Source organism: Sander lucioperca, chromosome 16, assembly GCF_008315115.2.
Source record: "Sander lucioperca isolate FBNREF2018 chromosome 16, SLUC_FBN_1.2, whole genome shotgun sequence".
Lineage (NCBI taxonomy): Eukaryota > Metazoa > Chordata > Actinopteri > Perciformes > Percidae > Sander > Sander lucioperca.
The window spans coordinates 20954274-20969572 of record NC_050188.1 but is presented as its reverse complement, the minus strand read 5'-3'; the positions used below and the strand labels follow the sequence as shown (position 1 = coordinate 20969572).

Genomic DNA, 15299 nt, shown 5'->3' with positions numbered 1-15299 from the left:
TGGCTCTGCAAAATGGTCTTGTTTCGATATACTCTACTATGACTTTTTCATCACTTTTTTCGACAAACTATTCTATGACTTTTTTATTTTAAAAATTCGACATAATATACTATGACTTTTCAGTTTTTTTGACACACTATACTATGACTTTTTCAACATATTATACTATGACTTTTTTGACACACTATACTATAACTTTTTAATGACTTTTTTTCGACATACTATATTATGACTTTTTCGTCATACTATACTATGACTTTTTTGTCATACTACACTATGACTTTTTTCCGCTTTTTTCAACATACTATACTATGACATTTTCATCAGTTTTTTTCGACATATTATACTATGACTTCTATTATCACTTTTTGTCGACATACTATACTATGACTTTTTCATCACTTTTTTTCGACATACTATACTATTACTTTTTTGTCAATTTATTCAACATACTATACTATGACTTTTTTATCACTTTTTTTTGACACGCTATACTTTGACTTTTTTTCTTCGCATTGCTCCAAATAGACACTTCAGGCTCTGACACTTGATACGATCCCCAGTCAGGGCTGGTCCTTTTTGTTTATATTTTGCATGTTCTTCCAGACTTTCTGTGACATACTATACTATGACCTTGTTATCACTTTTTCGACATACTCTACTATAACTTTTTTTGACATACTATACTATGCTTTTTTATCACTTTTTCGACATACTATACTATGACTTTTATCACTTTTTCAACATACTATACTATGACTTTTTTATCACTTTTTTCAACATACTATAATAGGACTTTTTTCAACATACTATACTAGGACTTTTTTATCACTTTTTTTCGACAAACTATACTATGACTTTTTAATCACTTTTTTTCAACATACTATACTATGTCTTTTTTATTACTTTTTTCGACATACTATACTATGACTTTTTTGTCACTTTATTCAACATACTATACCATGACTTTTTCAACATACTACACTATGACTTTTTTATCACTTTTTTTGACACACTATAATATAACTTTTTAATAACTTTTTTTCGACATACTATATTATGACTTTTTTGTCATACTATACTATGACTTTTTTCTTTTTTTATCGTTTTTTTCGACATACTATACTATGACTTTTTATGACTTTTTTCGACACACTATACTATGACTTTTTCATCACTTTTTTGTGTCATACTATACTATGACTTTTTCATCACTTTTTTCAACATACTATACTATGACTTTTTATGACATTTTTCGACATACTATACTATGCTTTTTTAACACTTTTTCGACATACTATACTATGACTTTTTTATTAAAAAAATTTGACATACTATACTATGACTTTTTTCACTTTTTTTGTCATACTATACTATGACTTTTTATCACTTTTTTTGACATACTACACTATGACTTTTTTATCACTTTTTTTGACACACTATAGTATAACTTTTTAATCACTTTTTTTCGACATACTATACTATGACTTTTTTATCACTTTTTTCGACATACTATACCATAACTTTTTTCGACATACTATACTATGACTTTTTTTTCACTTTTTCGACATACTATACTATGACGTTTTTATGACTTTTTTCGACATACTATACTATGACTTTTTTATTACTTTTTTCAACACACTATACTATGACTTTTCAACACTTTTTTCAACATACTATACTATGACTTTTTTATGACTTTTTCGACAAACTATACCATGACTTTTTTATCACTTTTTTTCGACATACTACTTTTTTCAACATACTATACTATGACTTTTTTATCACTTTTTTTTGACACGCTATACTATGACTTTTTTTCTTCGCATTGCTCCAAATAGACACTTCAGGCTCTGACACTTGATACGATCCCCAGTCAGGGCTGGTCCTTTTTGTTTATATTTTGCATGTTCTTCCAGACTTTCTGTGACATACTATACTATGACCTTGTTATCACTTTTTCGACATACTCTACTATAACTTTTTTTGACATACTATACTATGCTTTTTTATCACTTTTTCGACATACTATACTATGACTTTTATCACTTTTTCAACATACTATACTATGACTTTTTTATCACTTTTTTCAACATACTATAATAGGACTTTTTTCAACATACTATACTAGGACTTTTTTATCACTTTTTTTCGACATACTATACTATGACTTTTTAATCACTTTTTTTCAACATACTATACTATGTCTTTTTTATTACTTTTTTCGACATACTATACTATGACTTTTTTGTCACTTTATTCAACATACTATACCATGACTTTTTCAACATACTACACTATGACTTTTTTATCACTTTTTTTGACACACTATAATATAACTTTTTAATCACTTTTTTTCGACATACTATATTATGACTTTTTTGTCATACTATACTATGACTTTTTTCTTTTTTTATCGTTTTTTTCGACATACTATACTATGACTTTTTCATCACTTTTTTTTGTCATACTATACTATGACTTTTTCATCACTTTTTTCAACATACTATACTATGACTTTTTATGACATTTTTCGACATACTATACTATGCTTTTTTAACACTTTTTCGACATACTATACTATGACTTTTTTATTAAAACAATTTGACATACTATACTATGACTTTTTTCACTTTTTTTGTCATACTATACTATGACTTTTTAATCACTTTTTTTTGACATACTATACTATGACTTTTTTATCACTTTTTTCAACATACTATACTATGACTTTTTTTCACTTTTTCAACATACTATACTATGACTTTTTTATGACTTTTTTTGACAAACTATACCATGACTTTTTTATCACTTTTTTCGACATACTATACCATAACTTTTTTCGACATACTATACTATGACTTTTTTTTCACTTTTTCGACATACTATACTATGACGTTTTTATGACTTTTTTCGACATACTATACTATGACTTTTTTATTACTTTTTTCAACACACTATACTATGACTTTTTTATGACTTTTTTCAACCAACTATACCATTGACTTTTTTCACTTTTTTCAACATACTATACTATGACTTTTTTATGACTTTTTTCGACATACTATACTATGACTTTTTTATTACTTTTTTCAACACACTATACTATGACTTTTCAACACTTTATTCGACAAACTGTACCATGACTTTTTTATCGTTTTTTTCAACATACTATACTATGACTTTTTTATCACTTTTTTCTACACACTATACTATGACTTTTTTTTTAACGCTTTTTGACATACTGTACTATGACTTTTTTCAACATATTGTACTATGACTTTTTTATCACTTTTTTCAACATACTATACTATGACTTTTTTATCACTTTCTTCAACATACTATGCTATGACTTTTTTTCGACATACTATGATATGATATGTTATTCAATGAGTTTTACTTGGTTGCATGGTGTTTCAGTGGTATGCACTTCTGCAAATAAGCACTGCAGGGTCTAACCCTTGGTTTGATCTCCAGTCTCGGCATGTCCTTTTTGATTATATTTTGCATGTTCTTCCAGACTTTCTGTGACATATTATACTAATTTTTATATTTATTTTTTAATCACTTTTTTTGACATACTCTATTACTTTTTTCGACATCCTATACTATCAATTTTTTGTACTATACTATGACTTTTTCACTTTTTTCGACATACTATACCCTGACTTTTTTCGACATACTATACTATGACTTTTTCACTTTTTTCGACATACTATGATATGACTGTTAATCAAGGTGTTTAACTTGGTTGCACGTTAGCTCAGTGGTTTGCCCTCCTGCAAATAAGCACTGCAGGGTTTGATCCCCAGTCTGGGCATGTACTTTTTGTGCAAAATATAATATTTTGCATGTTCTTCCAGATTTCTGTGATATACTATACTGTGACTTTTTTATCACGTTTTTCGACACACTATACTATGACTTTTTTTGCAACTTTTTTCGACATACTCTACTATGACTTTTTTCAACTTACTATTGTAAAGGAAATGTTGGTAACAAGGATTTGTTCAATAAAGATCTTGAGTCAAATGTCTTTGTTGTATTTGTATTCTTATGCACAAGAAGAGACAGTTCACAGAGTGTCAGAGTCTGTAAAAAATCTGTCTGTGAGGCAGTCCCACAGGTACTTTATTCAAAAGACACACACATTGAAAATGAACAGTTTCATTACATCACTACCTTGACCATATAAGGAGTTTCTTAATAAGCTAGCAGTTACACATCATCAGTTTGTTTCTCAGACCTCCTAAGGCCTCGAGAAATCCTCCCTTCAGGTGTCAGTTGAAACCTCTTATCTTGTCAAGGACATTTAGCCAGTTTAAAATGATAACTATATAGTTCAATAGTTCTAGTCACACAGGTGAAAATACAAAAAACAAGTGATAACAGAATAATAATAATAATAATGATAATGAATGTTTCCCTTACACTATACTATGAATTTTTTCCACATACTATACTTTGACTTTTTTATCACTTTTTTCAACATACTATGTTGGAGGCAAAAAACACCATCGTGCCTCACTTTTTATCACTTTTTTCGACATACTATACTATGACTTTTTTTTATCACTTTTTTCAACATACAATACTATGACTTTTTTATTGCTTTTTTGACATACTATACTATGACGTTTTTCGACATACTATACTATGACTTTTTTCTGACTTTTTTCAACATACTATACTATGACTTTTTTCTGACTTTTTTCAACATACTATACTATGACTTTGTTATCACTTTTTCGACATACTATACTATGACTTTTTTTTGACTTTTTTCAACATACTACACTATGACTTTTTATCACTTTCTTCGACATACTATGACTTTTTATCACTTTTTTCGACTTTCTAAACTATGACATTTTTATCACTTTTTAGGACTTTTTTCGACATGCTATACTATGACTTCTTTTAATCACTTTTTCGACATACTGTGTATGACTTTTTTTTAATCAATGTTTTTGACATACTCTACTATGACTTTTTTCGACGTACTATAATACAACTTTTCATTACTTTTTAGACATCCTATGCTATCAATTTTTTGTACTATACTATGACTTTTTCACTTTTTTCGACATACTATACCATGACTTTTTCAACATACTATATTGACATTTTTATCACTTTTTTCAACATACAATACTATGACTTTTTTATCACTTTTTTGACATACTATATTGACATTTTTATCACTTTTTTCGACATACTATATTATGACTTTTTTTTATCACTTTTTTGACATACAATACTATGACTTTTTTTATCACTTTTTTTGACATACTATACTATGACCTTTTTCGACATACTATACTATGACTTTTTTATCACTTTTTTCTACAAACTATACTATGCCTTTTTTATGACTTTTTTCTACAAACTAACCCATGGGCCCACCACCTGTGGGAAGAACCGCTGGGGTCGGGTGCGCTGCCACATGGGTGGCAGTGAAGGTCAGGGGCCTCGACGGACCAGACCCGGGCAGCAGACGCTGGCTCTGGGGACGTGGAACGTCACCTCTCTGTGGGGGAAGGAGCCGGAACTTGTGCGGGAGGTGGAGTGCTACCAGTTGGATCTGGTGGGGCTTACCTCTACGCACAGTCTCGGTTCTGGAACCATACTCCTGGATAGGGGTTGGACTCTTTTCTTCTCCGGAGTTGCCCAGGGTGTGAGGCGCCGGGCGGGAGTCCCCGGCTGAGTGCCGCTACGTTGGAGTTTACCCCGGTGGACGAGAGGGTCGCCTCCCTACGCCTGCGGGTTGTGGGGGGGAAAACTCTGACTGTTGTTTGTGCGTATGCACCAAACAAGAGCTCGGAGTATTCGGCCTTCTTGGAGACCTTGAATGGAGTCCTGTATGGGGCTCCAGTGGGGGACTCCATAGTTCTGCTGGGGGACTTCAACGCGCACGTGGGAAATGATGGAGACACATGGAGAGGCGTGATTGGGAGGAACGGCCTCCCTGATCTAAACCAGAGTGGTTGTTTGTTGTTGGACTTCTGTGCTAGTCATGGATTGTCTATAACGAACACCATGTTCGAACATAGGGATGCTCATATGTGTACTTGGTACCAGAGCACCCTAGGCCAAAGGTCAATGATCGATTTTATAATCGTTTCATCTGATCTGAGGCCGTATGTTTTGGACACTCGGGTGAAGAGAGGGGCAGAGCTGTCAACTGATCACCATCTGGTGGTGAGTTGGGTCAGAGGGTGTGGGAAGACTCTGGACAGACCTGGTAAGCCCAAACGGGTAGTGCGGGTAAATTGGGAACGTCTGGAGGAGGCCCCTGTCCGACAGACTTTCAACTCACACCTCCGGCGGAGCTTTTCGTGCATCCCTGTGGAGGCTGGGGGCATTGAACCCGAGTGGACAATGTTCAAAGTTTCCATTGCTGAAGCTGCGGCGGGGAGCTGTGGTCTTAGGGTCTTAGGTGCCTCAAGGGGCGGTAACCCACGAACACCGTGGTGGACACCGGTGGTCAGGGAAGCCGTCCGACTGAAGAAGGAGTCTTTCCGGGATATGTTATCCCAGAGGACTCCGGAGGCAGTTGCAAGGTACCGAAGGGCCTGAAGGGCTGCAGCCTCTGCCGTGAAAGAGGCAAAGCAGCGGGTGTGGGAGAAGTTCGGAGAAGACATGGAGAAGGACTTTTGGTCGGCACCAAGGTGCTTCTGGAAAACCGTTCGCCACCTTAGGAGGGGGAAGCGGGGAACCATCCAAGCTGTGTACAGTAAGGATGGGACGCTGTTGACCTCAACTGAGGAGGTAATAGGGCGGTGGAAGGAGCACTTTGAGGAACTCCTAAATCCGACTAATACGCCCTCTATGGTAGAGGCAGAGCTGGAGGATGATGGGGGATTGTCGTCAATTTCCCTGGTGGAAGTTGCTGAGGTAGTTAAACAACTCCACAGTGGCAAAGCCCCAGGGATTGATGAGATCCGTCCAGAAATGCTTAAAGCTCTGGGTGTGGAGGGGTTGTCTTGGTTGACACGCCTCTTCAACATTGCATGGAAGTCGGGGACGGTGCCTAAGGAGTGGCAGACCGGGGTGGTGGTTCCCCTTTTCAAAAAGGGGGACCAGAGGGTGTGTGCCAATTACAGGGGTATCACACTTCTCAGCCTCCCCGGTAAAGTCTACTCCAAGGTGCTGGAAAGGAGGGTTCGGTCGATAGTCGAACTTCAGGTTGAAGAGGAACAATGCGGATTCCGTCCCGGTCGTGGAACAACGGACCAGATCTTTACTCTCGCAAGGATCCTGGAGGGAGCCTGGGAGTATGCCCAACCAGTCTACATGTGCTTTGTGGATCTGGAGAAGGCGTATGACCGGGTCCCCCGGGAGATACTGTGGGAGGTGCTGCGGGAGTATGGGGTGAGGGGGTCCCTTCTCAGGGCCATCCAATCTCTGTACGACCAAAGCGAGAGCTGTGTCCGGGTTCTCGGCAGTAAGTCGGACTCGTTTCAGGTGAGAGTTGGCCTCCGCCAGGGCTGCGCTTTGTCACCAATCCTGTTTGTAATATTTATGGACAGGATATCGAGGCGTAGTCGGGGTGGAGAGGGGTTGCAGTTTGGTGAGCTGGGGATCTCATCGCTGCTTTTTGCAGATGATGTGGTCCTGATGGCATCGTCGGCCTGTGACCTTCAGCACTCACTGGATCGGTTCGCAGCCGAGTGTGAAGCGGCTGGGATGAGGATCAGCACCTCTAAATCTGAGGCCATGGTTCTCAGCAGGAAACTGATGGAGTGCCTTCTCCAGGTAGGGAATGAGTCTTTACCCCAAGTGAAGGAGTTCAAGTACCTTGGGGTATTGTTCGCGAGTGAGGGGACAATGGAGCGGGAGATTGGTCGGAGAATCGGCGCAGCGGGTGCGGTATTACACTCAATTTATCGCACCGTTGTGACGAAAAGAGAGCTGAGCCAGAAGGCAAAGCTCTCAATCTACCAGTCAGTTTTCGTTCCTACCCTCACCTATGGTCATGAAGGCTGGGTCATGACCGAAAGAACGAGATCCAGGGTACAAGCGGCCGAAATGGGTTTCCTCAGGAGGGTGGCTGGCGTCTCCCTTAGAGATAGGGTGAGAAGCTCAGTCATCCGTGAGGAGCTCGGAGTAGAGCCGCTGCTCCTTCGCGTCGAAAGGAGCCAGTTGAGGTGGTTCGGGCATCTGGTAAGGATGCCCCCTGGGCGCCTCCCTAGGGAGGTGTTCCAGGAACGTCCAGCTGGGAGGAGGCCTCGGGGAAGACCCAGGACTAGGTGGAGGGATTATATCTCCAACCTGGCCTGGGAACGCCTCGGGATCCCCCAGTCGGAGCTGGTTAATGTGGCTTGGGAAAGGGAAGTTTGGGGTCCCCTGCTGGAGCTGCTACCCCCGCGACCCGATACCGGATAAGCGGAAGAAGATGGATGGATGGATATACTATGACTTTTTTATCACTTTTTTCTACAAACTATACTATGCCTTTTTTATGACTTTTTTCTACAAACTATACTATGACTTTTTTATGACTTTTTTTTCCACAAACTATACTATGACTTTTTTATCACTTTTTTCAACATACTATTTCAATTCAATTCAATTTATTCATAGTATCAAATCATAACAAGAGTTATCTCAAGACACTTTACAGATAGACTAGGTCTAGACCACACTCTATAATTTATAAAGCCCCAACAATTCAAGTAGTTCCCCCAAGAGCAAGCATTCAGTGTGACAGTGGCGAGGAAAAACTCCCTTTTAGGAAGAAACCTCAGTAATGAGAAAAACTTCTTTTAGGAAGAAACCTCGGCCAGACCCAGGCTTTTGGTAGGTGGTGTCTGACGGTGCCGGTTGGGGATGTGCTGAACAGTGGAAATAATAGTCACAATAAAGATAATGGAACAGTGACTAAGAAATAGTAGTCATAGTAGTTCATGTCATAGCAGGGCACTGCAGGGCGTTGCAGTATGTAGGCACAGCAGGGCATGGCTGGATGTAGCAGGTTCAGAAGGACGCAGCAGGGCACCGTGGAGCGTAGCAGGGTGAACTGAAGCAGGACCACGGCGACAGCTGAAACCAAGTTCTAGGTGCCATCCAGATCCAACGAAAAACGCTGGGAAAAGAAACATAAGGACTCCGGGGAGTAAACTCCCCAGAGCTAGGTTAGTAACAAGCATTTCTGGATCTCCTCACTCCCTAACTATATGCTTTATCAAAGAGGAGTGTTTTCAGTTTAATCTTAAATGTGGTGACAGTGTCTGCCCCCCGAACCCAGAATGGGAGCTGGTTCCACAGGAGAGGAGCCTGATAGCTGAAGGCTCTGGCTCCCATCCTACGATACTATAACTTTTTTATCACTTTTTTCGACAAACTATATTATGACTTTTTTCGACATACTATACTATGACTTTTTCCTACAAACTATACTATGATATTGTTTATCACTTTTTCTGACATACTCTATGACTTTTTCGACATACTATAATACGACTTTTCATTACTTTTTTCGACATCCTATGCTATCAATTTTTTGTACTATACTATGACTTTTTCACTTTTTTGGACGTACTATGACATGACTAATCAATGTGTTTAACTTGGTTGCACAGTGGCTCAGTAGTTTGCACTCCTGCAAATAAACACTGCAGGATCTGACCTTTGGTTTGATCCCCTGTCTGGGCATGTCCCTTTTGTGCAAAATATATTATTTTGCATGTTCTTCCAGACTTTCTGTGACATACTATACTGTGACTTTTTTTGTAACTTTTTTCGACATACTCTACTATGACTTTTTTCAACATACACTATGACTTTTTTATCACTTTTTTCGACACACTATAACTATGACTTTTTTCAACATACTACACTATGACTTTTTTATCACTTTCTTCGACATACTATACTATGACTTTTTCAACATACTATACTATGACTTTTTATCACTTTTTTCGACTTACTACTGTAAAGCACATTTTGGTAACAAGGATTTGTTCAATAAAGATCTTGAGTCAAATGTCTTTGTTGTATTTTTATTCTTGTGCACAAGAAGACACAGAGTGTCAGAGTCTGTAAAAAATCTGTCTGTGAGGCAGTCCCACAGGTACTTTATTACTATACTATGACTTTTTTCGACATACTATACTATGACTTTATTATCACTTTTTCGACATACTATACTATGACTTTTTTCTGACTTTTTTCAACATACTATACTATGACTTTTTTCAACATACTACACTATGACTTTTTTTATCACTTTCTTCGACATACTATACTATGACTTTTTATCACTTTTTTTCGACTTACTATACTATCACATTTTTATCACTTTTTAGGACTTTTTTCAACATACTATACTATGACTTCTTTTAATCACTTTTTCGACATACTGTATATGACTTCTATGACTTTTTTCGACATACTATAATACGACTTTTCATTACTTTTTAGACATCCTATGCTATCAATTTTTTGTACTATACCATGACTTTTTCGACATACTATACTATGACTGTTTTATCACTTTTTTCAACATACTATACTATGACTTTTTAATCACTTTTTTTGACATACAATACTATGACTTTTTTTATCACTTTTTTCGACATACTATACTATGACTTTTTTATCACTTTTTTCGACATACTATACTATGACTTTTTTCTACAAACTATACTATGACTTTTTTATGACTTTTTTTCAACAAACTGTACTATGTCTTTTTTATCATTTTTTTCAACATACTATACTATGACTTTTTTATCACGTTTTTCGACAAACTATACTATGATATTTTTTATCACTTTTTCGACATACTATTGTAAAGGAAATTTTGGTAACAAGGATTTGTTCAATAAAGATCTTGAGTCAAATGTCTTTGTTGTATTTTTATTCTTGTGCACAAGAAGAAACAGTTCACAGAGTGTCAGAGTCTGTAAAAAATCTGTCTGTGAGGCAGTCCCACAGATACTTTATACAAAAGACAAGTTTCATTACATCACTACCTTGACCATATAAGGAGTAGCTAGCAGTTACACATTATCAGTTTGTTTCTCAGACCTCCTAAGGCCTCGAGAAATCCTCCCTTCAGGTGTCAGTTGAAACCTCTTATCTTGTCAAAGACATTTAGCCAATTTAAAATGATAACTATATAGTCCAATAGTTCTAGTCACACAGGTGAAAATACAAAAAACAAGTGATAACAGAATAATAATAATGATAATGAATATTTCCCTTACACTATACTATTACTTTTTTCCACATACTATACTTTGACTTTTTTATCACTTCTTTCAACATACTATGTTGGAGGCAAAAAACACCATCAAGCCTTTTTTAGGTCTTTGGTGTTTTTTGCCCCCGACGTCTCCTTCCAGGCAGCGTGGCAATGGTTATGTTTAGGGTTAGCTGCCTGGAAGGCGCCGTTTGAGGCAAAAAATACCATTGAGCACTTTTTTATCACTTTTTTCGACATACTATACTATGACGTTTTTATCGCTTTTTTCAACATACAATACTATGACTTTTTTTATTGCTTTTTTGACATACTACACTATGACTTTTTTCGACAAACTACTATGACTTTTTTCATCACTTTTTTCGACAAACTACTATGACTTTATCACTTTTTTCAACATACTATGCTATGACTTTTTTATCACTTTTTACGACAAACTACTATGACTTTTTTATCACTTTTTTCGACATACTATACTACGACTTTTTTATAATTTTTTTATCACTTTTTTTGACATACTATACTTTGACTTTTTTCAACATTCTATACTATGACTTTTTTATCACTTTTTTCGACATACTATACTATGATTTTTTTGTCACTTTTGTCAACTTACTATACGATGACTTTTTTAAGACTTCAGTGTAGCGACAGCTTTTCAAATTTTTTTTAAAAATAGTCCACTTTAGTTTGATACATAATTGGTATTATTCAACAAAAATTCATACTAATTAAAACCATTCCCACTTTTCCAACTATTCTCACTTCTTCACCTCCAGTTTAGCTTTAGAAATTTAGCTTTTCAGCATTCACAAGCATTTTATGCAGGAAATGCATTTTGTAGTGATCTCCTGATACACCTATATACTCCAAAGCACTTCATTCATTGTCCAGGTGATACATTCGTCCGTACAGACAGGCAGTGACCAGGCTACCAATCATGTTTGAGTGTTTCATGGTCACTCTGCCATCTGCAGCTGTTTCCAGATGCTCTGGCTGCTCCAGGACCATCTTGCTAGCCAAAACTGATGGGTACACATATCTGGTCCCAAACTTCCCCTCCAACAGGAAGTCCATTTTAGACTCAGCCTCTTCCACTTCCTGTCCACAGGAACTGGCGTCCAACCCTGCACAGCGGACTAGCGCACACACCTGCAACAGAGATATGATAAATGTGATAAGAGTCTAGTTCGGCAGTTTTAAGATATCAAAAATGATTCTCATTCATACCTGCAGGGCCATGCGTGAATACATAGTGTGTGTTCCAGCAAATGCCCCCAATGCGTAGAGCTCTTTACTGTCACCCTGTGGTAACTGCCGGTACTGCAGGCAAATGTAAATGGGTCAAAAATCATAAATGAGATGAAGGTGGCAGAGGAGGGAGGAACTAATGAAGCAGTTTCAGGAGGGGGAGAATCAGAACAGCTCTCTTGGTGACAGAATCCAGATTCTGTAGCTGTAGATGATGTGGACTCACTCCTAACTACCCCCTCCTCTGTGGTTACACTCTGCCCCACCCACAGTGGGTCTAAGACTGGCACCCTGGCCACCAGCAGCCTGCCCTCCTCTGGGTCTCCTTTCTGGGCGTGGTGGTAGGTGGCAGAAAAAGGGGTGTAGATACCACTTCCTCTCATCTTCAGTTGGTCATAACGAATGTTGGCCGCTAGCAGGGTGACATTGGCACCTAAGCTGAATGCCTGCTGGAACTGAACCGCGTCCATTAGGGGGGGATGGTTTATCCATGCTGTTGGGTAGACCAGCTGACGCACACCCTAAAATGGGTGCAAGAAGAGAAGGATGTTAGGAAAAGCGAAGAACAAACAGAAATGCAGAGTTGGGTACAAAATTTGAATGGCGGTTTTTCTACCTTCTCCACCAGGGCAACTGTGGGCTTGTGGAACAGGATGTCAAAGCAGATCATGAGGCCAAACCTTCCAGCAAAAGGTGTATCGAACGTTATGATCTCAGGTTGCGGCGGCGTGTCAAAGTGTGGCTCAAAGAGATAAAGGTTGTTTTTATGGTAGCGAGCCACCAGCAGGCCATCTGACCTGTATGAAAGAAGGTTCAGTAAACAGAACACTAGGAAATGATTTATTGGTGCACTTGTTTGACTTCAGCTAAACTTCTTTTTTAAGGTCTACACTGCACCCTTAGTGCCGACTTGGGTTGAACACTTTGGGGACAAAACATTTAGGTAATGTCTGATGACGCTTATTCATGAAAATACTTGAGTTTGGGCTGTTTTGGTAGTTATCACTATAAAAGGTTATTTTTAACATGTAAATATCAACACTTCTCTGGTGTGCCTTAGTACTATACTGCAGTTTCTAACTAAAGTGATGTTGCCACATTTATGCACGGCAGATCAGGATTCCCAAATTGTCAGTGCTTCATGACACAGGGGATAGCTCTGTGATTAAAAGGGGGTGAAAGTGGTGATTATAATAAGTCATGATTGTCACAGCTTTTCATGCATCCACCTATTATAATGCATTCTTTCTAATCCCACCCCATGCCTTAGTGCACCACACGGAGGGTGCCTAGCCACGAGGCGTGTCAGTAATACCCAGCTTTGACGTTACTACTTAATTACCATAACACCTAAAACCTTTGTCCCCCATATTCTGGTGCCTTTTACTGCACCTGTGTTGAACAGCCAGCGTCCATCAGAGGGACAGGAGGAGGAGGGGTCAGTCTTCAGGGGGCAGGGCTGCAGGTCAGCCATGTTGGCCACCAGGTAGAGGTTGTTACGACGGGCCATACAGCTCAGCTGCTGGAGAACCTGTAAAACAGAACCACACTCAAATGTGATTTATATTCACAGACTGGTGCTTCATTAGTGAAAGCTCTGGGCAGCCTAGTGGTGTCTCTATGTCAGTGTATCCTGTCAGAATGCTCATTCAATAACAACATCAAGTCGTATGATTGTGTACCTCAGTGTTGTTGTATTTGCCAGGCTCTGTGCAGGGGTTCCAGCTCTCCTGCTGGGGGTCAGGAATGGTTTCTAGGTAGCTGGAGATGGAAGAACGGCTGAAGTTAAAACCATGAAGACCATCTTCTGGAAACACCAGGATCTGGGCACCCTGACCAAGAGAAGATGAGGGCAGAGTAGAGATGAGACAAGCTTCATTACTATTCTGCAGTCATGAACTGTGTGGCAATAACTGTGCTTCTTTATGTAAGTATACAGAGAAATACATCCATTCGTGCCTGAGGCCTTCATCACCAATGACTCCTTCTGTTATTATTGTACACATGACAAATAAAGAACCTTGAGTTCCTGATGACTGAGTTTACTCAGGGAACACTGACTCGTTTGCAATTATATATGCTCATAACTACCCTGCTATCACAAGTTTAAGGAATGGCCATTTTATGTATACAGTATTATCCTGACTGTGCTTTTCTGTAACTTATGTCACTGATCAAACAGAAACTGATTCTTACATATAGTGGTCTCTGGTTATTATCGCTTAGTTAACTGTTAAATATAATGCAATTTATAGCAAGTGAAAACTGCAGTGACATCTGAGACTTTACTTAAGGGCTCCAAAGACCAATACAGTTGAAAGTTTGAGTGGAAAATTAACAAAAATTGTGATATGCAGAACAAAGTCTCTAATACTGTAACGGGTTTGACTGTCACTTTCAGTGAAGTGAGAAATATGCAAAAAAATTGTTTATTTGGCTGAAAAACTAAACATGTATATATATATATATATATATATATATATATATATATATATATATATATATATATATATATATATATATATATAACTGTCTCCTGACCTGACCATACCTGCTGAGCAGCCCGGGCAGCCTGCTCCTCGTAGATATCCAGGTTTTTCTGCATGTGCTGTAGGGCATCGAGGCGGGACAGGGGGACATCAGGCTCCGGGTTCAGGATTAAGTTGTGCTCATACACAGCAGCAACATACCAGGAGTCCATGACAGGCTCTGTCTGAACAAGGGCCGAAATTAAAGAAAAACTGACGACAACGATCAAAAACATTGTTCCAGTCTTCGTTGACAGACAACAGTATTGAAATCAGTTAACGCAACACACTACTTTTATGGTTAC

At 38.1% G+C, this 15299-nt stretch overlaps 1 protein-coding gene across 1 annotated transcript in view; it reads right to left on the bottom strand.

The window, feature by feature from the left end:
* Positions 1-15299, bottom strand: part of LOC116066871 (biotinidase-like) — a 22597-nt gene extending 7298 nt beyond the window's left edge. Inside the window, exons 1-3 of the mRNA XM_031323044.2 lie at positions 15018-15299; positions 14149-14298; positions 13869-13997 (exon numbers count right to left, since the gene is read on the bottom strand). Of these exons, the coding sequence (XP_031178904.1) occupies positions 13869-13997; positions 14149-14298; positions 15018-15230 (492 nt within the window). The 5' untranslated portion in view covers positions 15231-15299. The remainder of the gene's footprint in view (positions 1-13868; positions 13998-14148; positions 14299-15017) is intronic.